At 40.1% G+C, this 27215-nt stretch overlaps 2 protein-coding genes and 1 long non-coding RNA gene across 4 annotated transcripts; 2 read left to right on the top strand and 1 right to left on the bottom strand.

Annotated features, from left to right (window-relative positions):
- Positions 1-8310: 8310 nt before the first annotated feature.
- Positions 8311-13969, bottom strand: LOC116065001. Its single transcript, XR_004108645.2, has 3 exons — positions 13847-13969; positions 9965-10072; positions 8311-8475 (listed from the first exon to the last, which is right to left on the bottom strand). It is a non-coding gene; the product is annotated as an uncharacterized LOC116065001 (long non-coding RNA).
- Positions 13497-19294, top strand: wasf3a (WASP family member 3a). 2 transcript variants are annotated; one of them, XM_031320439.2, is made up of 9 exons: positions 13497-13748; positions 15611-15775; positions 16712-16846; positions 16934-17087; positions 17169-17286; positions 17381-17565; positions 18007-18228; positions 18320-18624; positions 18761-19294. In XM_031320439.2, the coding sequence occupies exons 2-9, from the start codon at positions 15643-15645 to the stop codon at positions 18916-18918; spliced, it is 1410 nt and encodes a 469-aa protein (XP_031176299.1). In that variant the 5' UTR covers positions 13497-13748; positions 15611-15642; the 3' UTR covers positions 18919-19294. The 2 variants fall into 2 exon arrangements, with proteins under 2 accessions (XP_031176299.1, XP_031176300.1); XM_031320440.2 differs by having other exon boundaries at positions 13506-13748; positions 15614-15775.
- Positions 19295-20489: 1195 nt separating this feature from the next.
- Positions 20490-26778, top strand: LOC116064917 (V-type proton ATPase catalytic subunit A-like). The gene is made up of 15 exons (XM_031320297.2): positions 20490-20695; positions 21363-21457; positions 21688-21816; positions 22036-22250; positions 22328-22465; positions 22549-22700; positions 22787-22949; positions 23104-23212; positions 23423-23545; positions 23634-23748; positions 25252-25315; positions 25437-25640; positions 25860-25954; positions 26234-26405; positions 26532-26778. The coding sequence occupies exons 2-15, from the start codon at positions 21376-21378 to the stop codon at positions 26622-26624; spliced, it is 1854 nt and encodes a 617-aa protein (XP_031176157.1). The 5' UTR covers positions 20490-20695; positions 21363-21375; the 3' UTR covers positions 26625-26778.
- The last annotated feature ends 437 nt before the right edge of the window (positions 26779-27215 follow it).

A 27215-nucleotide genomic window follows, 5' to 3' on the forward strand; every position in this document is an offset into this window, starting at 1 on the left:
TCTTTGGAATCACTGTTTCTAAAGACCAATGAGTGAGGCTTATCATTAAACCCGCCTCATGGAATGTTTACTGGCATTTTGAGTTCAGTAAAAGTGGCAAAATGGCAGCCCTGTGTTTTACAACCAACTTAAAATGATTAAATAATATACAGTTTTTAAATGTCTGTATTTCAAAAAAACATCTAAGTTAAGCTAACAACAACAACAGCCTCTTCATTCAAACCTCTAAAGAGGCTTTTTCTTTGAAGGCCAGGCCAAGAGAAACAATTCTGTCAGACCCCCAGCCTCAGCAAAGGCCTACAAAGGGCCATTTCTGAAAAGAAGAGCAGTTCTGAGAAATAATAGAAAAGCAAATGTTGAGAAATGAGAGCTTAGAAGACTAGAAATTGTTATAGAATCTATAGGGATAGTATTAAATGCAATTCCCAGGAGAGAACATGAAAACAAAGGCCAGCAGAGAGGGGTATCGGCTGAGGTCAAATTGTGTCAACCTGAGTTATGTTCAGATGAGCGCACTGAAATTGACCTGTGTACCAAGTGTAAGCCTGCACCGGGCTGTTTAAAAAGCCCGCTTTCATTCCAGTTCCTTGATGTCATTATATCTCCAGTGGGCCATGTGCCTTAAGTTGACAGCCTCCTGGTTTGAAGACATTATTTTTCCACAACCACCCATCAGTGAAAGCGTCCCCAAATCAGCTGCATTTGTGAAACGGCACATTTGTGATCTGGCAACAAATTAGGGTATTCATAAATGCGGAACAATGACAAGAATTCAGGTGTTTGGACTACAACTTTCAATAGCCTGTTTGAATAAAAGGGCACAGGCATACATGACGGTCATCTATGTATGAAATAGTTTAGTTTATTATTACAATTTGTTTATATGATCCAAAAACGAACCTTGTGTTTACATGTCTTAAATGTATTACAATTGTGCATTTGAAGATGCAGCTCAAACTGATTTTTAGTGTTCAATTACGATAATATTGGTGTTCAATCAAGATTCACAATAACTGTCTAACTCTAGTCAATCACCTGATCATATATGTGCCTCTTCAACACATTATGCAACATTTCTGACCAAAAATAAAGGACAAACATGCAGAATGACCATAAAAAAATACCATGTACACTGAAAGCACTGGCTTGCAGACAAGGGTTCTACCTGTGATAATGAAACTGTTGACATGTCATTATTTTAATGGTCATGTATAATGCGAAATACTCAGCTGCTGTTATATATTTCTTGCCACTTAGCTGTGATATAATCACAACATATCACAGACTGGGCGCCCGGATAGCTCAGTTGGTAGAGCGGGCGCCCATATATAGAGGTTTGCTCCTCGACGCAGCGGGCCCGGGTTCGACTCCAACCTGCGGCCCTTTGCTGCATGTCATTCCCCCTTTCTCACCCCTTTCATTTCTTCAGCTGTCCTGTCAATAAAGGCCTACAAATGCACAAAAAATAATCTTTAATAAAAAAAACATATCATGGACTGTAGTCATCTAGTATGGCAATATGAATGTTATAGTCACATTCCAGTTAAAATAGATTTTTATTTAAAAGAATAATCATGTTCACAATAAAATAGGTCCTCCTGGGCTGACTGCCTACACATACCGAGGCGGTTGCTATTAGGGCTGCACGATATGAGGAAAATATGTAATTGCGATTATTTTTGACTGATATTGCGATTGCGATATGATTCGCGATATTGGAGGGAATGATCGTTTTTGTATCATTTTCATTGAAAAATATTAAAAATTTAAAAGATGTAATTGCTTATAGTGTGATTTTTGCAAGGATCTGTACCAAACAAAGATGTTTTCTTTAGTCTGTAGGATAGGATTTGTAGCCCGGGACGTCTCTGCAGCACCACAATACTTCATTCAGAATGCTTTGACACATATTTTGCCTTTAACAAATATTGCGCCCACCCTGCGATTTGGATATTGCACTAGTCCATATTGCGATTTCGATAAAATTGTGATTAATTGTGCAGCCGTAGTTGCTATGGATCGCAGCGCAGGTAACATTAGCCTTCACTAGCAGCTAGCACAGACTATTTATTTTACTTAATGCTAAACTAAAGAAAGGCACACAATAACACAAACAAACCAACCAACCAATCGAGGCAGCGGTAGAAAAGCAACTCCCGTTTTCTGCAAGGTAAAATTGCTGTTTATATCAATGGAGTCTGGTGGCTTTGAAGAGAGTGTAGATAACGGCTTCCCTCCGTGGCACCAGCTATCAGTTTGTTAGTTTAATGTTTTTTTTTCTCAGACGAGGAGTGATACTTATTGTGCAGAGGAATTCGAATCATAGCCATTGCACGTGTTATTATATCACAGCTGTGAACCAATCAGATTGCTTGATTTGAGCTACATGTTTTATAATGCCACCTTGGCCCAAAGAGGGGACAAGAGCAACTTGCTGTCAGGAAATCTGTCAGGAGCTGAAATAAAAAGATGAATAACCTGTTGAGGTTATAAGACATTATGATGGCATGTGTTGAAGTAAAGGATATCATCTCATAGCCCAACTGCATGTTACTTCATACTGTCCATACATTAAAGGGGTGATAGAATGATTATATAGGGTATTTCACACTGTTCCTTAAGGCCTCCTAATAGGGTATGTAACATTGGTTGGGCTGAAAATTGCCCGAATGCTATTTTATTAGGCCCTTAACTACCCTGTGAATATGGCTCTATTTGGAACAAGAGCTTTTCTTCCAAATATGGTATGCTCATGAATATTTAGATGAGCTGCGCGCTGATTGGTTTGAGCGAACCCCATAGAAACACATTGGAGATGAGACAGCAGGTCTCATATTTCAGACACTGCAAAGTTATACATTGTTTTTCGGGCTATTTCGTTATTAAATTCACTTCTGATACGTTTTTATGCGAGAAATCAACTATATAAAGCTCAAATATTGGCCGTTTTACCAAAATTGATGGCTAATTGCAAATTTGGTAAGACGTGTCAGACTTTAGGAGCTCCACACAGTCTGACGAGAAAACGGCAACCTCCATACCCAGTGAAAGTCACCATTTCTCGGCTACTGCACTACTGGAGCTCCGTGGAGCTCCGCAGAGCTGGCTGGCTGCCAGCTGCCGGCATAACTAGAGTAGCTATATTTAGTTTGCATTTCGTCACGCCACTTATATAACATCTGACCCAAGGTCTTATAAAGCTAACTATGGTGTCCGATTTCAATTTAATGCATTTTTGTGAACATTAGGGATTTTGTTAGCTGCTACTTCTCGCTTCAATCCTAGCTATGTGTACAGATCGCAGCTAGCTAGTTAGCTTCACTTTCGGCATAATTAAAGTCTATTTACAGTTTGAATTTTGTCACGCCACTTATAGAACATATACCCCAAGGTCTTATAAAGCTAACTATGGTGTCCGATTTCAATTTAATGCATTTTTGTGAACATTAGGGATTTTGTTAGCTGCTACTGTCCCCTCATCCTATGGGTAGCTAAAGATCACGGCTAGCTGCAGGCCCTGGAGCTCCATCAGGACCTCGGCATTTTGTAGTCCAGTAACCCAGAACTGGTGACTTTGCGCGGGTATGGAGTGCCGCGGGCTTCCCTTCGTGACGGAGATCCAGCTAGCCCACAGCGAGTCTATGAAGAAGGACACGCCGGGCGGCGAGGCAGCACCGGCCGTTGTCACGTAGCCTGCTGAGCTCCTGCTGAACTGCGACACACAGTCGGACAAAATCTGCAATTAGCCATCAATTTTTGTAAAACGGCCCATATTTGACCTCTACATAGTTGATTTCTCGCATAAAAAAGTCTCAGAAGTGAATTTAGTAATTAAATAGCGTACCTCTGGAGATCTGCATGACCTAGCTAGATTCAGAAGACTAAGCTGACCTCAGGTCAGTGGTGTAGCCTATGCAAATGTTGGGGCGTGACAAAGACTAGGTTTTGGGATCCTGACGTCAGCATCCAGCTTTGTTGAGATTCGCCCGTTTTCAGCGGCAGTTTCAAAATGTCAGATTTGCTGAAGATAGGGGTATCAATGGGATTTTGAGCTTCTATGTATGTCCTATTTACCCACCGAACTGTCGTTATTCAACTATGACAAGGTAAAATCGGTTTTGCATTCTATCACCCCTTTAATAAAAAATGCATACAAACAATACAGATGCAGCTCTTAATCAGCTGACTGCATGTATCAACCTGACTAAGAATTTACTATCAGGCAGTTTTAAAAGATTGTTCATTTTGGACTTTACAGAGAGCTCCACTTTGGTCATGTTGCAGGAAATAAAACTAGTATCATACATAACAAATCACTTTGGCTATATACTACAGAAGCATATGCTGAGTGAGCATAATCTGACTCTAAGGACATACAGCCCCATTGGTTGCTGGTTTAAAAATGTTATGACATTTTCATTTTTTTCTTCATCAAGGGAGTATAGTCTTGTAGGCCTGAAATTAGCACAGATATAGACACAGTGAATGACACTGTGAAAAGGAAAAGCCTGTATGTATTTCACACTAACATATACTCTGACTTGGTCCTCGTAGTAAACAGATTTTGGTGCCACTGTAACCCAGTCAGACATAAACAGTAAATGTCACAGCACATAATTGAGACCATGTCGAGAGTCTGTATCAGGAAAGAGTCGAGTGGCTGGCAATGTTCATATCTCTTCCATGAGATGTACGGACATTTTATCCCACCTGACTGAAACCCCAAATTAGCCGTTTAGTGCAGGCAATATAAGGTATCATGGTTTACATATTGACTTAGGCCTTTTTGCCAGGTGCTTCATGCCTTAACAAATAAGCCACAGAATAACTGCAGTGGATTTGTAGTCCTGACTCCAGTAGCAGAGGTTTACATTAACTGACTGATTATCGTACATGCCAAAGATTCAAGAAAGAGCTTTAATTGCATGAAGGCAAGTACAGTAGTCTACTTCCAATTCCGTGTTAGGGTGCAACTCTTAAATATATTTATTGTATATTCCATAAGTCTAGAAAATACATCTTCCAAAAATAATTGATAATTTAAGAGACTTATTTTAAAGAGTTTAAATACAATTATATGAATGTCTTATAAAAGTAACAATAATTGCACTGACCCTTACTATTATAGCACGTTTCTAAATAAACAGCTATTACAAGAAGCCAGGAGGTGATTGTATAATAAAGAAACATTTACACCTGATAATGATGCCCAATTCATTTATTTAAATATCCACCTTGTGGTTAGAAAGTAGTACTACACCATTTACTGTTTTAATGAGGCTGCATGTGCGAGTATGTTGATCCATTTTGCAAAACTTCACTCTAGCAAACTAAATTCTAGTTGAATATTGCCAAAAAAATATAATATATATATTTTTTTATCAGTGGCTGCCAGCTTGTAATATTGTAGTCGATGAATGTAAATTCCCAATTCAACGAGGAAGATATAAAACGATACAAACAGTATGTTGCCTCTGGGCATAACAGATCAACATCACATCTTCAATTACAGTTATTTTGCAACATTGATCTATTCTCCTGGTCTACCACAGACTGTGACTTTATCTTAAGTCTGTACTGTTCTATCAGTAAGATGCACAAAATGTCTCTCATCATATTAATGTGAACAACAGAAAGCATCAAACGCTAATGGAGCACATACATAAAGATGGTGGCTCCTGCTTTCTAGTTTAATGTAATGTAATTTTCGGTCCCACGTGTAATTTATTTAACAAATGTTAAAACGTGACACAATGAGCAGTGACACATACGGCACTCAAAACAGCAGGATAAACTGAAAGGAAACAGTCCCTTAGTTCTTGGTACCAGTCAAATAAGAGGCCTCACGATACGATATCATCATGATACCTATGTCACAATAAGATATTATTGCGATTTTAAAGATTTAAACAATATTCTGCGATATATTGCAATTTATTATCATTTTTCCGACTTCAAATTTTTCCCCAATTTCAAATTATGTCCCCAAAAGGAAACTTTGTTAACATCTGTTTTATCTAAAAAGATAAGTTTCTCTGTTTGTTCATCTCACTTCAACTTTATTGCTGCAAAATGGGATCGTCAAGCAGACAAACTGACCAACACATATATAATAATAGATTGATACTTGGCGTCTGCGTATCGATACAGTATTGCCACGGAAAATATTCCGATACTATGCTGCAGGCTGAGGTAAAACACACATGTAAATGTGGTGATTACTATTGTATTTGGCTGCAAGAGGCCTCTGGGTGTTGCCTCTTGGGGGTACATTTGTTAATAGTCCTTAGAGACAAGATTAGGGAAAGGATTTGGCTCTGGGGCTCAGGAAAACCAGGATTGGATAAATTGACAATTTAGACAAAAGCAGATTCTTGTTTGTTTTATGATTGTGTATATTCAGCTGAAGTTTACCTGCCTAAACTAATCTGGATTGGGCATCAAATAAAGCTGGCTACTCATTCTCCCCTCTTTATATCTCTATTAGAATTGAAGTGCTTAAAACTTGCAGAGCCTCGCGTGGCTGCACTTCATGGCCTCGTCTACTTTGCAGAGATATTGTCCCAACACACACGATGAGATTCCTCGGAGTACACAGTCACACAGGCTTTTAGACACTCATTAGCCCCTGCTAATACAATAAGTGTCACCTTCCATTACATGGTGCTGGGCTGGATATCAGGATTGGAAACTCACCAAATCTCCACATAAGGGGTGCTACCCCCTCATGCATCGTATTGTCTTTCAGCCACAATGTCGAATTGTTTTCTCTTAGCCCATTCATGCCATAAGTATAAATATGTACAATAAATATACATCTATACACAAATGCACAAACTGAAGGATTTAACTGACATATAAACAATCTTATAGGCTATTTTTGAGGGTAAAAGTAAAGTGACGCACATTCCTTCATTGTGTGGATCTTCATGTTAACTTTGGCTTTTGTTTCAGAGCAGGCAGCTGTTTAAGGATCCACCGCACCCCACCCTATTCAAGTCTGTTGTCTCGCATATGAACAGCACATGCAGCGTTGTAAAAAAAATCTTAATTAAGACTCCTAATTCTCCGTGCCATCGCCTGACCAAGGCTGTGTGCTCACGTGAAGCGCTGCTGAACACAGCATGCCCGTAGATGTTGTTGGACAGGGAGTGTCGTTTTCCTGGCTTTCACAAAGCAGGGTACGAAGAACATTTGTCCGTAATCTTCAAAAACAAAACAGGGTTTAAATTAAAGACTAATTCCAAGAAGCTCTCCAGTTCTTCGTTTTTTTCAGGGTTTAAATTAGTTCAGCTAATATTTTATTGGCTGTATAGATATTCAGCTTTATATGCTGTAATTGTTGTGCTGCTGATATTGTGTTGCTTTCTGCTAACTTTACTTCCAAAGAGCCATTTGAGTAGCTAAACTTGGTTTTCAAGAATATATATATACGGGATTTGAGTAAACAGGCTTATTGTGATGGATTAGCTTCACATTTTTCATTGGTGGTTTGAATTTCTCTAAACAAACACGAGCGTTCACATCTAGAGTCTAGGAGAGACTAGGAGAGTCAGATTAATAGTTTTCATGCACATGGTAATGAATGTTCCTCATTATACCGAGAAGCTACAGTATGCTGTACATCACCACACATATAAAAATGTGAAGTGACAAGTGTTTGCCACTGTAAAGGTGATTTCAGCTATGGGTTTTGTATGTAGCCCTTTGGTTCGGAGGCTTCTCCCTCTGAGCAGTGGCAAAGGGCATGTGGTCCTCTGCGTGCAGCAGATGCCCTGAAGAAGACTTGTGACAGATGAATCGAAAATGAGCGTGACATGTGTTAAACAGGCGAAGCCCCACAACACTGACATTTGACAAGATGATGGGCGTTGGCAATCATTATTGTCTCCACTTAAGCAAGCAGTAAATATTCAGGGCTGATGTCTGTGAAAGCAAAAGCCATAATACAAATCAGCCTGAACAGATTTTCATTAATGATTGAAGTGTTTTGAATAGATCATGATCGGACTCAAACACAGCGGACTGCTGAAGTGACATCTAGTGTTTAAATGTGCAAAAAGCCTTGTGAATCCAAATTAAAGAACTTATGACAACTACTATTTAAATGTTGAAATGGTTTCAGTAATAACGTTATTTAAATTGCAAGCATCTGAGTTCATGAATTATTTTCTCAGCCACTTGTACTTGTCTCCACACCGTCACAGACATTCTATCTCGGTCCTTCCTGCCTGACAAAGGTGCCAATGATGGTGAGTTAGGCATTGGGAGGAACATGCCAAGGAGGTGCCCCCCTCCTCCCCTTCCCCCTCTACCCACCCTCCAGAACCATTTGGACCACAGGGAATGGGTTAATCACATTAGAGGCCCAGAAGAGAGATGGGAAGTAGACAGTACCGTGACAGCCGGGGTAGCACTGGCACGACTAATCCCGTTAGGGCGAGGAAAAAGGGGGACGCCATCGCGCCTACAAGGCTGAGAAAGAAAAAAACATTTTCCCAGGAATGAGTTCACCTGTATGGTAACACAGAGAAGTTGGCCTGTTGATGCTTATTAGAAGAAACAATCGCACTTGGCACATACAAATGTTTTTTCATGCTGGGCACCACTTTATTGTCAGCGCGTGAAAAAAAATCAGCAGCAGACAGTGGCATTGCATGAGATCCTCTTTCATGCCACGGTGAAGCAGCCCCTTTCAACCCAGTGCTATCAGTCTCCCAAACAGTGAGAAGATGGGGAGGGGTGCTGTAAGAAGGATAGAGCTTACTTCATCTGCCATTGTAAGTGCACCCGAGTTCAACCTTAATGTAAACCTTTGCAGGCAGGATATGAATAGGATGCTCTCTATAAAAAATATATCCTGCTGGGTAATCCGGCAGATGGCCAAAACAGTGGACACTACAAGCGCGGCTGGCCACTGCAGGGGTAACAGGGAACGTTCGATCGGCAGCCACTCCTCAGCCTGCGAGATGTGGAATCAAGATTCTTAACTCCCCTTAGCAACGCTGGGAAACAGAGCCGTCAGTTTAGATCCATCAAGTTTCTACTTAATCTCGCCCACCACTTTTTTCTCTCCATTTTCTCTTTTTTTGTATCTTCCCCTTTTGTTGTGGGGATTAAGCCAAGTGGTAAAACAGTGATTTAATGATCTTTCCATGGCTATGTGCACCACTTAAACCATGAGACAAACAAGCTGAGGCATTCTAAGAGTCACCCCCTCTAAAGGCTGCTGCTCAGGAACTGTGAGGCTTTTGATACGGCCTTAAGCTCCGGCTGATTATTTTTCCCACTGTCGTGTGATGTGCTGCACTCTGCTATGGGAAAATTTAAGGTTTTGTGTTTTGTAAAGGCCCATTGTAAACAAGATGAGAAAAAAACAGTTGGATAATTACTTGATGATAGCTTTATAATGACAAGATATGGTGAATTTTAATGATTTGTTAATGCAATAGAAAAGCGGTACTGTTTAATTATCACAATACAAAATCATTTGTAAATTAGATCAATATAACTATTTTACAGACATACAGTATGTGGTTAATTATTTTAATCAATTGACTAAACTTCAATTATAAACAACCCACTAAACAAATCCCCAAACAATACATGTGATATGGCTAAAAGCTCCCAGAAAAGTTAGTAAGTGGACCTTTAGTTGTGTTGGAATTATTACTATCATTATTATACGCAAGTTCAAGAATAATCTTCAAAGCTTAACTTTATTGCCACACAGATGAAAAGTCCTAAAAAGTGCAATGGATGGAATTTTAACAGCTATTGAGACAGCATGGCAGAGCACACTCCTGCTCATGAAGACCGTGTGAAATGGTTGAAAGCTCTGAAAAAAGTCTAGGGCCTTGATTTGTAATTGTTTTGTCATATCCACAAATACTAAAAGAAAATGTGTTTTTATTGACATTTTATTAATTTTTATTACTATTTGGTACTTTCAAAAGTCTCTTACCTGGGACTTGTGATTGTCTGGTTGTCTGAGGGGAAGAGCAGGACTCAACAGTTAGTGCTGCTCCTTAACTTCCTCTTCATCGCTCACATAGCTGATCAGCAGCAGGATCTATTCAATGAAGAAACATATTAAAACATATCTGCTTTTGTGCAAGCCTCAAATCATATATAACAAGTCAATTAAATACACACATTACACAGTCAGATATAGCAGCTCCGAAATTAAATACATATTCATAGAGATGCAAATCCTATTGGACTGCTTACAACTGCCTTTCATGGCATATTAACAAATTCTCACAATCATCTGAAAGGATATATATTTTAACCCACATATAACTGTTCATTTGTGCTACCAACCATAACCAACAGATGGCACCAGGTGAAAAGTGAAGGTGAAAAGTATGAACATCACAAGATTAATACTGTCAATATGGCACCTAATAACATAAAAATAGACGTTAAATACTACAGCCCTGGGGCGTCCTGGTAGCTCATCTGGTTGAGCGTGCACCCAATGTACAAAGACTCAGTCCCTACCACAGCGGCCCAGGTTCAATTTTGACCTGAGGCCCTTTCTGCATGTCATTCAGCTGTCTGCATGTCTTCAGCTGTCCTGTCAATTAAAGGCCTAAAATGCCCCAAAAACAATCTTAAAAAAAATAATAAAAATAAATACTACAGCCCTATAATTTTTGACTCTTCTCCAGCAATTTAGTATTTCCATAAAGTTGGGGGACTCACAAAAGACAGATAAAGAAAATTGTCAGAATCAACACAGAAGAGGCTGAAATAGGGAACACTGTATGAATGTAACTCGAGACTAAAGTTTCCAACACAAAGAATGAAGCATTTAAATGTTTCATAACTCTACATGGATACCACAAGTAAAGGCATCCTGAATCAAAAACCAGCAGAGGTCTACAAACTCCACAGACAATGTGTCTCTTTAAAGGTTATTCATGATTTCAACAAAAACACTACACAACAAGACTTCCTTATGATAGTCGGACAGTGTGGAACAAGATTATTATTCTAACCTTCAAGCTAAACATGAACACAGACATGAGTGTGATTTATACACTGATCCTCATGACACAGCTCAGTGGTTGTGTGTGTGTGTGTGTGTGTGTGTGTGTGTGTGTGTGTGTGTGTGTGTGTGTGTGTGTGTGTGTGTGTGTGTGTGTGTGTGTGTGTGTGTGTGTGTGTGTGTGTGTGTGTGGCACTCACTCACTGGGTAATAACTGGCAAGGCATTGGCAATGATCAATTTGGAGTAGGACTAGAAAGCCATAATAGGAGGACAAATATCAGAGGAGAGGCAGTCTGGGCATCTGTGTGTAATGGATGATAGAGGTGTTAGTGTTTGTGCTGGTGTGCAGTAAGTGGGTAAGCTGGTGGTTGGCTACATTGTGTGAAACCAGCAGGGTCAATGATGGTGATAATGGGGAGGGTAAATACTGTATTGGGGTTAATACTTCTAAGCTGGCCAAGAGATTATGGCACCGTCTAAAATATTGAACACCCCTCAGCAAAATGCTTTGCTCCCAGGCTTAACAGCAAACGGACACCATCAACAGAACATGTACTAAAAGACAGTCAGATATAGATCATATTGTAAGTGTTTTTTGTTTAATTAGTTAACCATGACACTGATGTATTGTAATCAGTTTTGTGCTGATACGTATACTGTACGTACGTAATCCAATGTGAGGCAACTCAGCTCTTTTTTGCACTGAATTTGATTTCCTGCACCTGCCTTAATTTAGGATGTGTATTTGAAAGTATGCTGCTCATCTTTTGCACCCTGATTGAAGCCACAATAAAGAATCCCCCCTTTGCATTCTAGGTGGAGATGTGGACATGGTTGAGGAGTACAGATACCTGGGTGTCAACATCGACAGCAGGCTGAACTGGAAAATCAACAGGACTGCTGTTTACAAGAAGAGGATGAGCAGACTCTATTTCCTGAGGAAGCTGAGATCCTTCAACATGTGCAGCAGACTGTTGGAGATGTTCTACCAGTCTGTTGTGGCCAGCGCTCTGTTCTCCTCTGCCATCTGCTGGGGCAGCAGCATCGGAGCCAGCGACACAAGCGGACTGAACAAACTGATCAGGAAGGCTGGCTCTGTTATTGGCTGCAAACAGGAGACATTTGAAGCTGTGGTGGAGAGGAGGTCACTGAACAAACTGTTATCTATCATGGATAACCCCGACCACCCTCTCCACCCCATACTGGTCCAACAGAGGAGCACCTTCTCTAAGAGGCTCCGACAGCTTCGATGTCGCACGGACCGCTACAGGAAATCATTCCTACCACAGGCAATTAAACTTTTTAACACTTCATCACTGAGTGTGAGATAAGACTCATATACATCACAACTGCACTGAACAACCTTGCACAACAGGTTTATCTACATCCTATCATTACTAGTGAAACAGTTGTACATTTTTACTCCCCAACTTGCACATTAAGTTTATCTATATCTATTGAAACAGTTGTACATGTTATTTCCAAATTGTATATATTTTAAATATTGCTCGTGTAGTATTCTATTATTATTTTGTGTATATTGTTTCCTATTATTTAATGTATACTCTGTATGTGTGCTGTGTGTCTGATATTTTTGCTGCTGCAACACCGTTATTTCCCATTTTGGGATCAATAAAAAAAATCTATCTATCTATCTATCTATCAATATCAAGATAGTTGCATTAAACAATATCTGTGAAACAAGCAATACTCTTACTCCAACAACTATGAGTTATAGTATCATGGCGTGCTACTCAAGATTTAAGCTCCTATATCTGGGTTAGATTAGTCCCTCCCGCAATACAGATGATGCCATCTGTGAGAAGAGAGCAGTGTGTAAGTGAGAGTGTGTGTGTGTGTGTGTGTGTGTGTGTGTGTGTGTGTGTGTGTGTGTGTGTGTGTGTGTGGCTTTCAAATCAAATGCTGAGTGTCTCTTTTCACTATTAATCCAGGCCGTCCCCACTGAAATGTTAATAGACTGGCTGGGAGTGACATACTGCGGTTTATGCCAAGTGGATGGTTTGAAAGAAAAATCAAAGAGAACTGAGAAAAGTTGAAAAGGTTAAATAAAAACATTTTTGTTCAGCTGCAATATATAATAATAATAATAATAATAATAATAATAATAATAATAATTATCATTATTATTATTATGAGATTGCATCGAAGGCTGCAAAACATGTTCTCTGTTATGTCAGATTATTTTTCGGTTTGGTATTTTCAAAATAAGTAGACTTCATGTTAGGCTGTGGGAAAATTGTGATGGGCTCAATGCTAAATCGACAGGGAGAACAGGTCCTAATTAGCAAATTAATCAATAATGAAAGTATTCATTACTACAGCCTTGATTTGATTAACGTTAGTTGTTACTATTAATAATTAGAAATTGCCATATTATTACCCAATTCATAGTAGGCAGATAATGACTTACAGTTCCATAAAATTGGACTAATACATCCGGAAATAGATGGCTGGCATGATGACTGTGATTGGATGACAGGAGTAAATCTGCTGGCCAAATCCCCTCATGGCTCAAGCTGTGATTTGGACCAGAGAGATTTGTTTTCAGAGTGAACTCCGCCCTGCAGACATGACTACTGTAAATGTCCAACACACGACTGCAGCAGGCCAGCAAATAGTTTGTTTAATTTGGATAAAACAGCTTGGACCCGACTTTCGCTGCTCTTTTCCGGCGTGCTGACGTGCAAAAACGTACGTTGAGCCCAACAACCTAACCCAACGCCAAATCTATGGTAGGATAGATAACGTACAATTGTTTTTTGCATGTTCTGGTGCAGCTCACATATTGTTAGATATCCCGTGTTTCGTGTACGTGTATTTGAAAAGTTACCTGCTGTTAGACGTTTAAACTTTCTGTCAAGAAGAACAAACAGCTCTGTGATTGACAGCCGCTTCAAAGAGCCTCCAAAGCAGATGACCGTCATGTTAGCATGCAGTAGCAATGTGCGGTTTTAACGCTCACGCGGGGAATTATGGGAAATTGACGCTCACCTGCCACCCTGAAAACAAAACGTATATTTGCATATTTACAATAATTGTGCCTATTTATAACGATGGGGGGCGTATGCCATTTTAAGAATTTAAATAAGGTCATTAAACGTTTTTGTGAATAATTATTCAAAGCAGAGTACTGGTGAAAACTGTCTGCTGCCATACACTGATGAGACAGCCAAAAGAATGTTAACTTACACTGCTGTCCTAGAAACCGAGGCATTGAACCCTGATTTGTGATTCATATCATACTTTATTTTTGTCAAAAATGCTATGATGTGAACTTCATATTGGTGTTATTGTTCCAAACTGTCAGTGAAGCAGCTCCATGTACTTACCTGGTAAAACATTCAGCGGTTCTCTCTGACTTGTTTGCCATGGTGCACAGATATGAAAAAGATGGTAGTTATGATATATTGGTGTTCTTAGTGTGCTGGCTCACCCATAATTACTGGCAATCACTCAACCCTTTGTTTTAAATCCATGTAATAAAGAAGTGTAAAGTGACTTGCAGATTCACTTAAAAATGTCCACATCTGTTGTCTTCACACCTCTTTTCTCACAATAAGCTCACTTAATAACACAGCTGTTGCCGAACATGTTAAATCCTTAAAAAAACAAGAACATACAATAGGTGTACCACTTTAATAGATGGTGATACATTGTGACATTCAACAGCAAGCGGTCCAGTAATTAACAGAGCAAATGTTACAAAATCATAAAAGCTTTAATTTGATTCTGTCCATTACACTTTTTACCATTACTCATTGTTAACTAATATCTTCAAAACAAAAAAGGATAACAGGCCCACCAATTGCTGCAAAATGTTAAATTCAGTTTAGATAAACAATTACAACAGGTTTTGTCTTTTTAAATATACAATTTATATCTGTTATTAGTGTTCATTTGTACACAAATGACACACCTGTGAAGTAAGTACAGAAATACTGCAAGTCACGACTCTAGGTACTGGTAAGAAAATCAGTAACAATACAGTAACAGTTACATTACATGCCTTAACCTAGAGTTAGTCTCGCATTGCCAGACCTTCCTCCACAGCGCTGCAGAGGAGGGTCTGGCTAGTCCACACAGCATTCCAGGATGGGAGAAAAACATGCTCTGGTTTATTGGCATTTCTTTAAACCAATCACAATCATCTTAGCGCTGGACGGAGCATCGGTGCCTCTGCAAAATAGCCTTGGGAAGGAACTTGTTTGGGTGGAACATGTGTAAGTTCAAAGGTTGTTTTAGTTGTGCAACAGAAAACTCAGATTGGACAGATAGTCTAGCTAGCTGTCTGGATTTACCCTGCAGAGATCTGAGGAGCAGTTAACCATAGTCCTCATAAATCCACCGGAGTACAAAATGCCAACACAAAGAAAGTGAAAGGTGAGGGACATCCAGCCGAAATGAGGGACATCCAGCGGAATTTCTGGCCGCACCTGAACAATCTCTAAAGTGGAACGTCATTGATATAGACTAACCTAGAGTCAATGCTTATATACTGATGTTTCTTTATGAATATGGATCAATGTTATAGTTATACTTTGCTAGTTGTACTGTAGTATGCAATGAGCTGTCAGAGCTGTACTCTGTCCCCCAGCAGGTGCTGTGGCCGAGATGTGAGAGGGGGTCATGCCTTTGGTCAAGAGAAACATTCAGCCTCGCCACCTGTGCCACGGTGCAGTGCCTGATAGGATTGGCAATGAGCTGGAATGTGTAACCAACAATACGTTGTCCGCCATCATCCGCCAGCTCAGTAGTCTGAGTAAGATAACAGTTACTCATATTTAGCTATGTTTGTATCAAAACATGTTCAGATGCTTCTTTAATGTGAGATCATTACAGGAGGGAAGCTGTATCACCTGTTCACCGCGAATTAGCATAAAACAAGTTAATTAAAAGTCAAGGAGTGGTGGATGATATCCCAGTGTCACTTCATTGTTATGCTTTTGACAAGCCAAAACAAAACAAATTAAAACACATAGAAGGCATTAAAAGTAATTATCATGTAACAGTTGTCAGTACTTACATCTATCTACTGTACACCCTAATCAGCCAATCTGTACAGAAGCAGAGTGATTAAAATGGTTAATGATGTGGGGCAATGTCCATATAAGCATTGGTATACCTGTGTGTGTTTGTTAATGGGTATTACAGTTTGTCTACTGAAATATGTGAGACAGAGAGAAAAATGTAGATGGAAAGACTATTTTGGGAAGCAAATACTCCTGGACATCTGGTGTGTGTGTGTGTGTGTGTGTGTGTATGTGTGTGTGTGTGTGTGTGTGTGTGTGTGTGTGTGTGTGTGTGTGTGTGTGTGTGTGTGTGTGTGTGTGTGTGTGTGTGTGTGAGCTTAGAGCTTACTGTAAAGCTTTGTATCACAGGCAGATAAGACGGAGAGTGGGCGGAGACACAAACAGAGGCAGTCTAATGAAAGTTTCCACATTAAGTGGATCAGAGCTGTTTGACGTGTGCCATTCATGCTGTTATGTGGGGGGACTAAACACGTAATGCTTGTGTATAATCCAGAGAAATAGAATGGATTCAGAAATGTACAAACATTATAAGACATATTATTTTCCTATGTCATGCAATATGCTGCACTTCTTTCTTTACCTCACAGGTTTGAAACACCTTTCTATGTATTAACAACTCCTTTTCTTCCTTCCTTTTCTCTTCTGGTTCTTTGCACTGGTTGCAGGTACACATGCAGAAAATGTTTTTGGGGAGCTTTTTAACGAGGCCAACACCTTTTATGTTCGCGCCAACTCTCTCCAGGACCGCATTGACCGCTTAGCCGTCAAGGTCACCCAGCTGGACTCCAACGTGGAGGAGGGTTAGTTCACTGGATGCACTTTATATCTTATTTTCATTCTCACATGCATTCTATTAAACTTTAAACCCCTGTCTTACTGTTTTGTAGTCTCTCTTCAGGACATAAACATGAGGAAGGCATTCAAAAGCTCTACTGTCCAGGACCAGCAGGTTTTGTCCAAAGACAGCACTCCGAACTCGGTGGCTGAGATGTACAACAGCAGCGACAGGCCTCCTCCCCTCAGCACCCTCACTGCCTACAGGTACTGAATGCGTTGTTCAAACTACAATATCTGAACAGGTTACATTCTCATTTCATGTGTAAACATTTTTTTTAAATACAGAGAGGATTCCATTGATGCGATGAAATTCTACTCAGACCCGTCTTACTTTTTTGAGTTGTGGAAGGAGAAAATGCTTCAGGACACAGAGGACAAGAGGAAAGAAAGGCGGAGGCAAAGGGTAAGAGCACTCTACTGACTGTTTTATTTTAATGTATTTATTTGGCAATTGGATTCTCATCTCCCTTTCTGTCCCTTCAATCTACCTTTCCCAGGAACAGAAGCGATGTGTGGAAAGCAGCACCCTTCAGCGCGAGGTGAAGAAGGTGAGAAAGGCTCGAAACCGCAGGCAAGAGTGGAACATGATGGCATTCGATAAAGAACTTCGTCCAGATCACCGCCATCCACAGAGTCTCCACCGAGGGGCATCGTCTGAGGGCTCGCTCTCCCCCGACGGCAGGTTAGTGCTTATTTTCTAACAGAAAATAGAGATGCAACCAGGGAATTTGGGTTTTTGAATAGAATCAACATTTAAAATGTCACAAACTGCACAGCTTTGGAGACATTTTTGCAGTAATAAGTTGTTGCATCTGCTCTTTCTGCATGTGAAATGTTTTGGGCTAGTTTAATACTCACTGACTTTCCAGTGAGTATTAAACTAGCCCAAAACATTTGTGTGTCCACAATCAAAAGTATTAGGATAATACTGTAAACAATTGCAAAAATAAGATCGGGAGGAATAAAATCTAAACTGTACTTTAGATCTACTTTACCTTGTGGTTGAAATAGCAATATCTCTGTTGTGTAAAGCTTCAGTTTTGATTTTATAACAAAGAATCCACCTTCTGGATATGTGAAGGCATCTGCATGAGAAGCTCTCTGTTTTTCATTGTTTATCCAGGCCTGACCTCCCAGACTACCCCGTCCCTCCATTGCCTGCCCACGTTGCTTGTAATCATGCCAAGTCACAAGATTACGTGCCTGGGAACGCACACCCTTCACCACCTGTGGAGCATGAATACCACAGCATTGATGTCAACTACAAGAGAGTAACCTATGCCACAGCAGAGCCTCACGCTGCAGACCGATTGAACGGTTCAATACGTCCACCTGCAAATTACAAGTATGTGTTTGTTGCATAATTAGAAAAAGAATTCAATATAATATCTATTTTCCACTGCAACATAATCCTCTTTTCTTTCACTGTCGACCAGCTCTCTCCCCCCACCTCCTTCCCCCGGCCCACCTATACCATCAGCCCAGACAGCCTTTGGTTTTCCTCTGGGTGCGCTCCCACCAACACCACATAATGGAGTTTTGCACATAGGCCCAGGCTACCCTCTCCCACCTGTACCTCCTCCAGGGCTGCACATGTTCCCTCCTCCCCCAGGACCCCCACCTCCACCTCTCCCTCCCCCAGCTGCACCCTCACACCTAGGGGGATACAATGAAGGCAGCAGAGCTGAGACTCGACCTGTGAGAGATGCAAGAAGTGACCTACTGTCTGCGATCCGCATGGGTGAGTCGCGGCACTGGCACGGTTTTAACCGGCATTGTTTTCTGCTGGTCAGATAAGAGCAGACATGGTTGAATAAAACTGTAAGATGTACAATATATGATCTTATTTTAATATACTGTATATGTGCCATTAATAGGCATCCAGCTGAAGAAAGTTCAAGAGCAGCAGGAGCAGCTGAACAAGCAGGAGCCGGTGGGGAACGACGTGGCCACCATCCTGTCCCGGCGCATTGCGGTGGAGTACAGTGACTCTGATGACGACTCTGAGCTGGAGGAAAACGAGTGGTCAGACTAAACACAAAGTGTAGCACCTGGCTGAAGTTTTGCTTAATTGGATCATCAGTGCAAATAAACCAAAATGGTGAATCCCTCTCTTTGGCTCCACCTAGTGGACTCCACTTAAACCACTGCTGCCAGAGCTCCTTTACTTCATCTTGTAGTATTAATGTGCTGCCACATTTCATGAGGAAACTGCAGGGGTGGACAGTTTGCACCATTTTTCTGAAACTAGTGAATTTTCAGATTCACATTAAGAAGTGATGGATCGTCTGATTAAATTGTATGACTAAATGTTTAATTTTCTACCACTAATGAAATGGAAGCCATTTGTTTTCTCACTTTGTCAATCTAAACTGTGCGTTCTAATAAAATGTCCTCTCCTGATAAACTGACACCTTGAACACACCATACCCATTGATGAAATGTGCAGTAGACCCTAAAATTGATGTCCCAGTACTAGGCCTTTTTCACTGAAGACATGTAGACATGTTGCAGTAGGAAAAGCACAGGAAGGTCCATAAATAATAAAATGATTTGCTGAATTCCATTTAGCTGCTTCAGTTTCAGTATACTGGTACTGTGCATTCTGGCTCATTGTCACATTGTCATGGCTTACTGGGACACTTGCATAGAAGAGAGACATCATTGAAGTTATAAGTAAAACCTGTACTTTTCCTATCATTAAATAGGATTATTATTAAGTCAAAATGTCTGTTGTGGAAAAGGCCTTTTATGTATGAGTGAGTGCAACAATTTGAAGTAAAACTTTGAAGGATTTCAGTATTTATTTTCATAATTTTATGAAACAACACAACCCTAATAATATTTTTGACTAAATATATCCCTCCCTATATTACGTGAATGTTTGAAAAGTAATTCCATTCAATATTTGGTAATGCTACCTCAATATCTGACCATTTCACTACCCCACAGTATGTGTAGTAGGGTACCAGTCTGAAAACAGTTTGGTCTGCCAATAAATAATGATCTGACTATGAAATGATGCGTCATTGAAAATGTTGATATATCATTGAAAAAAATCTGTATTAGCTATATGTTGTAATTCTATAGTAGCTATGTTGTGATTCTAGTAGCTATATTTATAGTTTATATTTATTTATAGTATAACCTAAATAGTATAATAATATATACTTGTATTTTAGTTCATATGCAGATGTGCAGCTTTACATCACAGTTTTATTATCTTGTAGCTGTTAGTTATTTATCACAATCGTAGCAGATTATCCCATAAATGATGCCACTCAATGATTGAATAAAATTAAGTATAACATCACTTTATTTTACAGTTCATGTGACTAGGTAGGCCTATTTATGTTCATGTAGTTAAAGCGTATGGTTGTAACCCAGGTAAAAGGTAAAACATATAGCCAAAAAGCTGAAATATAAATCATGTTCAGCAGATATAGTGGTTGTACTAGTACCTTTCATTTATTTATTTAAGAAAGGGTGTTGAAACCATCCTTGTTGGTTAGGTGAGGTAAACATTTTTCATTTATATCCAGCAGATGTCACTAATGCGCCTGATGGTAGTGTTTAGACCTTTACAGTCACTGGTTTAGACCGGCGGAACTTCGTCCATATCCACTGGGAAACTGTTGAGCTTCGAACGCCATGTTGGCTCCACATATCTGAGCCACCCAGAACAGAGGAAACCGGTTGAGCCACAATGGAGATGTTTTCTTTCCGTGACAGTCTGGTGCCTGACAGGTGATTACACTGTTTGCTACGTTGGAGACAAACCTGGATAATTCAGAACTGGAAATTAAAACAAGGTAAGATATTTATAGTAGCGTATAATATGAGGTTCGGGATTCATAACAGTTAGCTAGAGATTTCCTGCTTTTCTTGGACCAAATATTGCGCAAATAATCGTTAATTTAGCTAGTTTAACTTGTATGTAAATTAATGACGATGAAGATAGCTGTGTTTGCTAGCTAGTAACCTGACGCGCACACGCACAAATCAGCTTTGCTAGTAACAAACATGCTACCATCTGGCTAGCAAACATGTCCTTAGCGATGAATAGTAGTGACTTTACTCTACCTTATCTTTAAGCCTGGGGGAAAAGGGTAATGCATGAAATGTTTTGCAGCCTCAGCTGAGTTAGCTTGTGACCTTAACGTTAACGTTACACTACCAGACGTGGTCATTTATTCTGTAGAGAGTAACGTTACTGTGCTAGTACTCTGTAATGTGGTATGGTGCTCATATAAATAATTTACATCTCATCGTGGTGTGTTAAGTCTGTAGAATCTGTAGGGTGCCATATTTGATCTTTAACTATCTATATAAGCTGAAATGAGGTACTGTGTGTGTGTGTGTGTGTGTGTGTGTGTGTGTGTGTGTGTGTGTGTGTGTGTGTGTGTGTGTTAAACGATGTCAAAGTCTTCAGAGTGTATTTAAATTAACAGCATGGGTGTTTCATATTCATTTTTTCAGGACATAAACTAATATGGATACCTCAAAACTTCCTAAGATCCAGGATGAGGAGCGAGAAAGCGAGTTTGGATATGTACATGGAGTTTCTGGACCAGGTCTGCTTTTGTTAGATTGCATTGTTTAGCATATGATGGGTCAAAAGCCACTTATTTAGTTTTAATACAAAAATATTGTATTAATACAACCTTTTCTCAAAGCAGTTTGATTGATCTGCAAATACAAAAAGTAAACAAAAAAACCCTTCTATAAAATATGTGGATATTTGATGATTTTTAGCATATTCCTTGTCCAACAGATTTGTTCATTGTATCTATTTCTCTAATAGTGGTAACAGCTACTGCGATGGCAGGAGCAGCCATGTACGAGCTTGTTCGTGTAGGTCACAGTGAGCTGGTGGGAGAAATCATCCGTTTAGAGGGAGACATGGCAACTATCCAGGTCTACGAGGAGACTTGTATCCTTTCCTCTGCAATGTTACCTACCTCTACAGTTACACATGTAACAGACCATATCATGATCTTCCTTAAAACTACTAAATTCACATTATGTATGCTAATAAGGACACATTTTAGAGCTACTTTACTGATAGAAAATGTGAGTATGAATTTATAGACATGACTAGAGTGTCAATGTGCTTGCGGTTTGTTTGGTTTTCCTTAACTTTATGCCACAGCTGGTGTGTCTGTCGGTGACCCTGTCCTTCGGACGGGAAAACCCCTCTCTGTAGAGCTTGGACCGGGAATCATGGGCTCCATTTTTGACGGGATCCAGCGTCCACTGAAAGACATCAATGACCTCACTCAAAGTATCTATATCCCAAGAGGAGTAAACATTGGTGCTCTTAACAGAGACCTCAAATGGGAATTTTCCCCCGGGCAGAGTCTGCGGGTAAGAAAAATATAGCGTGGTGTGGATGACTCTGTTCTGCAACTATTCTGACTGATTTCACCTCATCTCCTCTCCAGGTCGGCAGTCATGTGACAGGTGGCGATATCTACGGTATGGTGTTTGAAAACTCCTTAATAAAGCACAAGCTGATGCTTCCACCTCGCAACAGAGGCACTGTCACCTACCTAGCCCAACCTGGAAACTATGACATTTCTGTGAGTGTTTGTCCAGAAGCAAAACACTCGGTAGTTGGATCAAACCTTCTGTGAGACTAATTTGCTGATCTCATTGCATTCAGGATGTGGTTCTGGAGCTGGAATTTGAAGGTGTGAAGGAGAAGTTCACCATGATGCAAGTGTGGCCGGTACGACAAATCCGCCCAGTCACAGAGAAGCTACCTGCCAATCATCCGCTGCTGACTGGTCAAAGAGTTCTGGACGCACTTTTCCCGTGAGTAGTTTTGTGTGAGTTAAGTTGAGCAACTTCAGCCCTCTATTTTAACTTGTGCTTTTACTCATGACCTGTGTGCTGTGTAGTTGTGTGCAGGGTGGCACTACTGCTATACCAGGCGCCTTTGGATGTGGAAAGACGGTGATCTCGCAGTCGTTGTCCAAGTACTCCAACAGTGACGTCATTATCTATGTTGGCTGTGGAGAGCGTGGAAATGAAATGTCTGAAGTGCTGCGGGATTTCCCCGAGGTAGGTGAAAGAACGAAAAGTCTAAAAAGCATTAAAAAAAGAATATATGAGTAAAGGGAAAACTAAATGATTTTAATATTTGTTTAGAGCAAAAAGACTTCAATACAACACAAGCGTTCACATTGTATTATGTTAACACTGCTTTTGCCCACAGCTTACTATGGAGGTCGATGGCAAGACTGAGAGCATCATGAAGAGAACAGCACTGGTTGCTAATACATCCAACATGCCTGTGGCTGCCAGAGAGGCCTCAATTTATACAGGTACAAACCGTTCATTTTATAGAGAAGTCTCATAGCTTATTTAAATGCTAATATATGATAAATAAAATGAAAAAAAATGTGAATTTTCCCTGAAATTCCATTCTGAATGATGTCAAAGTAGTTAACACTAAGTAAATGCCTTTGTTTCTTTCCTGTTTGTAATTGTTTGGAGAATCCAATTTGTAAATTGAATATATTTGACCTCTGCAGGGATCACACTGTCCGAATACTTCCGAGATATGGGCTATAATGTGAGCATGATGGCCGACTCGACGTCCCGATGGGCAGAAGCTCTGAGAGAAATCTCTGGAAGATTAGCTGAAATGCCTGCTGGTAAGTTTGTGATGGATGTGGTTGATTTATATACTGTATGTAATTGTAAGGACACTGTGAGGCAGTTTGTCTGTGTCGTTGTCTGTAGACAGTGGGTATCCTGCTTACCTGGGCGCCAGGCTCGCCTCCTTCTATGAGCGCGCTGGACGTGTGAAGTGTCTGGGTAATCCTGAGAGAGAAGGCAGCGTCAGCATCGTAGGAGCGTGAGTTGACTTTCATATAAGCAGGGGAAATTATTTCCATCTTTTTTTTCCAACATCTGCTACACTTAAACGCAGCAGCATGTGCATGAAAATAAAATCGACTTAGAGTAGGTGCATTAAAATCACAGACCAAGGATTTAAAATTAATTTCCTACCTTTTTTAAAGCAGTTGTTGCTTTCAGTAACAATGAAAATCAATTTGCAAAGCTCGTCTTTTTGGTGCCTTCAGGGATCCTCCACTGTCCATGTTTCTGCAAGTTTATTGTCAAAGCATTATAAAATCAACTAAAACCAATGGATGGTTAGCAATCAAATATACACACAGCACTATGTCTTTTAGCTGAACTGCATGGTGTACTGTTGAAGCTGTCTTTGGTGGTAAAGTAACTATATCCACCTCTCTAAGTTAATTTTGATTCTGTATGATTTTTAAAGGTTTTTGCAAAATGGTGTGTGTTGGAAAGGTCTTTGACAGTTAGACCTCGTAATTTAGCTTACATATTTTTTTAGTTCCCTTTTTCATGGAAGTAAGAAAAGTAAGGTAGCCTAACAAAACAAACCTAGACACACAAGGTACACTATCATATAGGGCTGAACGATTAATTGCATTTGCGATAATATCGCGATATGTTAAAACGTGATTTCCTAATCGCAAAGGCTGCGATTTGGTCACATGACTCGCGAGAGCAAATCAGTCTGCACTCTGTAGAGAAAGCATCAACTTAGCACGCTAACGCTACGCCGTACCTTGAGCTGATTTCTGTCATTCAAACAACTCTGAGTTGTAGTTTAAAACTTTTACAGCCATTTTAATAAAATGAAGGGTTTTATTCAGACTCGAGTCCATACATGCAGTTAATGAATACAGGCACACAGAACTGAAGGCTCGGTTGGCAACGATTAGCTCCGGTTAGCGGTTAGCTCCGTTATAAAGATATGGAGTGGAGGAGCTGCCACTGAGAGGGGTAACAACCAGACTGATAAATGACGTTCGGGGAGCTTTCACAGCAGCGTGGCCGCGGTGTTTCAACAGTTTTATTAGTACAGTTAATCCCACGGCAAGAACACCAGCAACTAGCTAACGTAACGATAGCCTCTCTGAACAAGTGCACACGGCAGCACGCAACTTCACGAGGGGGAGGGGCTGGAGGCAGCTCCTCTCTGTGCACTGTAAAAAATTACACTGGTGTGTGTGTGTGTGTGTGTGTGTGTGTGTGTGTGTGTGTGTGTGTGTGTGTGTGTGTGTATATATATATATATAGATATATACTATATTTTTACTTATTTAACTGTCTAGTGTGTAATTGTGTGTTCATACTATAAATTATATTATTATTCTTTGTTGAATAATACAGAAGACTAAGAGCTTAAAAAAATAATCGAATATCGAATCGCAATCGCAATATTTGGGAAAAAAATCGCAATTAGATTATTTTCAAAAATCGTTCAGCCCTACTATCATATATTAGGCTGACTTTTCCTTACATGCTGTGCATTCCTTAGTGTGTCCCCCCCTGGTGGAGATTTCTCAGACCCCGTCACTTCAGCCACATTGGGCATTGTTCAGGTAAGCAATGGGCATTGGCTCTTCAGCCCTTGATCCTAACATTTGACCTTGCAGTCAATATTTATTTCTTTCGCACCACTCTTGAGTGTGTGTCAACCTTTTTTTGTTTTCTTCTTATTAGGTGTTCTGGGGGTTGGACAAGAAGCTGGCTCAGAGGAAGCACTTCCCCTCTGTAAACTGGCTGATTAGCTACAGCAAGTACACACGAGCTCTGGATGAATATTATGACAAACATTTCCCTGAGTTTGTTCCTCTCCGTACAAAAGCCAAGGAGATTCTACAGGAGGAGGAGGACCTGGCTGAAATAGTGCAGCTTGTAGGCAAGGTGAGGCCAGCTCCTTAATTTCATTTCTAAAGGTTTTCTCCTACATGCACACATTTTTACAGCCAGGTAATCAATGTGTTTCAATATGTGAAATATGTGTTTTATAGGAGAGGTTTCTGTTAAAACTAGTTCATCATTTAAATTGTTAGCACGCTAACCTGGTTAATCAAAAACTCTGAAAAAAGTGGACTGATCTTCACGATCTTGTTTTGTTCACAGGCTTCTCTTGCTGAGACCGATAAGATCACTCTAGAAGTTGCAAAGCTCATTAAGGATGACTTCCTGCAGCAGAACGGTTATAGCCCTTACGACAGGTGAAGACAAAACATCTTATCATCCACAAAACGCATGTCTTTCTCATTCAAAAGGCCTGAAATGGCTTTCCCACCTTTCTTTTCAATAGACATATTGACTCTTGTAGACATTGAAATAGCTTCTCTCTTTGCTCCACAACAGTTGAAGACAAAAAGATGAAATAAACTTAATTATGAACTAATCAGTGGATATGATGAAGAGATGTCTCTAAATATTTTCCTTCACTTGATTATTCTATAAACAGTGAGCTTCACACAGTCTTCTGTCCCTACACACAGGTTCTGTCCATTCTACAAAACTGTTGGCATCCTCTCAAACATGATCTCGTTTTATGACATGGCCCGACACGCGGTGGAGTCCACGTCACAGAGCGACAACAAAATCACCTGGGTCATGATCAGGGAGCACATGGGAGAGATCCTGTACAAAATCAGCTCCATGAAGTTCAAGGTACATGATTGTTCCTCATTTTGTGGGGGAGAAAATATTGTGCATTGTTTGTTTTTATGTTTCACTGTTGTTTTCATCAGTCAAGATAAATAATTGATCTTCTTCTCTGTTCAATGGATTCTTTAGGACCCTATTAAGGATGGCGAAGCTAAGATCAAAGCAGACTTTGCCCAGCTGATGGAGGACATGCAGAACGCCTTCCGGACCCTGGAGGAATGAGTTTCCTACCTCTCCCAAATATCCAAACCCCCAGTGCAGTGCAACATAGTGCAGATAGAATGGCCCGTGTTCTGAATGTCTGCCTCAGTCACGTGAACTCTTATGATTTCTTAGTGTTCCTGTCCTTTTAAACATTCCTGCACACATTTCCATTTCATTTAGTAGATTTTGACTCATCTACTTAAAAAATACAGTACTGGAATCCCCTAAGACACCTGAAAGTATGGTTAGCAACACCTTCACTCAGCCCATTGCATAGCACTTATAGATCACTAGACCATCATGTTGTGGTTAAAATCAGTGGGCCCCAATCAGGTGTTTTACTTGCACTTAACCAAAAGCTGCAACAAAGAGTGAAAAGGGATTTTTTCCCCCAGATGTGACAGTGATGATAAATACAGATTATTAATCAAATGGGAACATGGGTAAAGGGAAAGATGCACTACTTTACTGTATATCAGGGGGTTAAAGGCATTTGTCTACCTCTTAAGTGTGATAGTGATGTGGACAATATACTTTATATCGTGCAAAAATGTGAATGAATGAGTCTTTTAGAGTTGTGCTGTAACAGATGTCTCACTATTATATGCG

The sequence above is a fragment of the Sander lucioperca genome, chromosome 13 (genome assembly GCF_008315115.2).
Source record: "Sander lucioperca isolate FBNREF2018 chromosome 13, SLUC_FBN_1.2, whole genome shotgun sequence".
NCBI lineage: Eukaryota > Metazoa > Chordata > Actinopteri > Perciformes > Percidae > Sander > Sander lucioperca.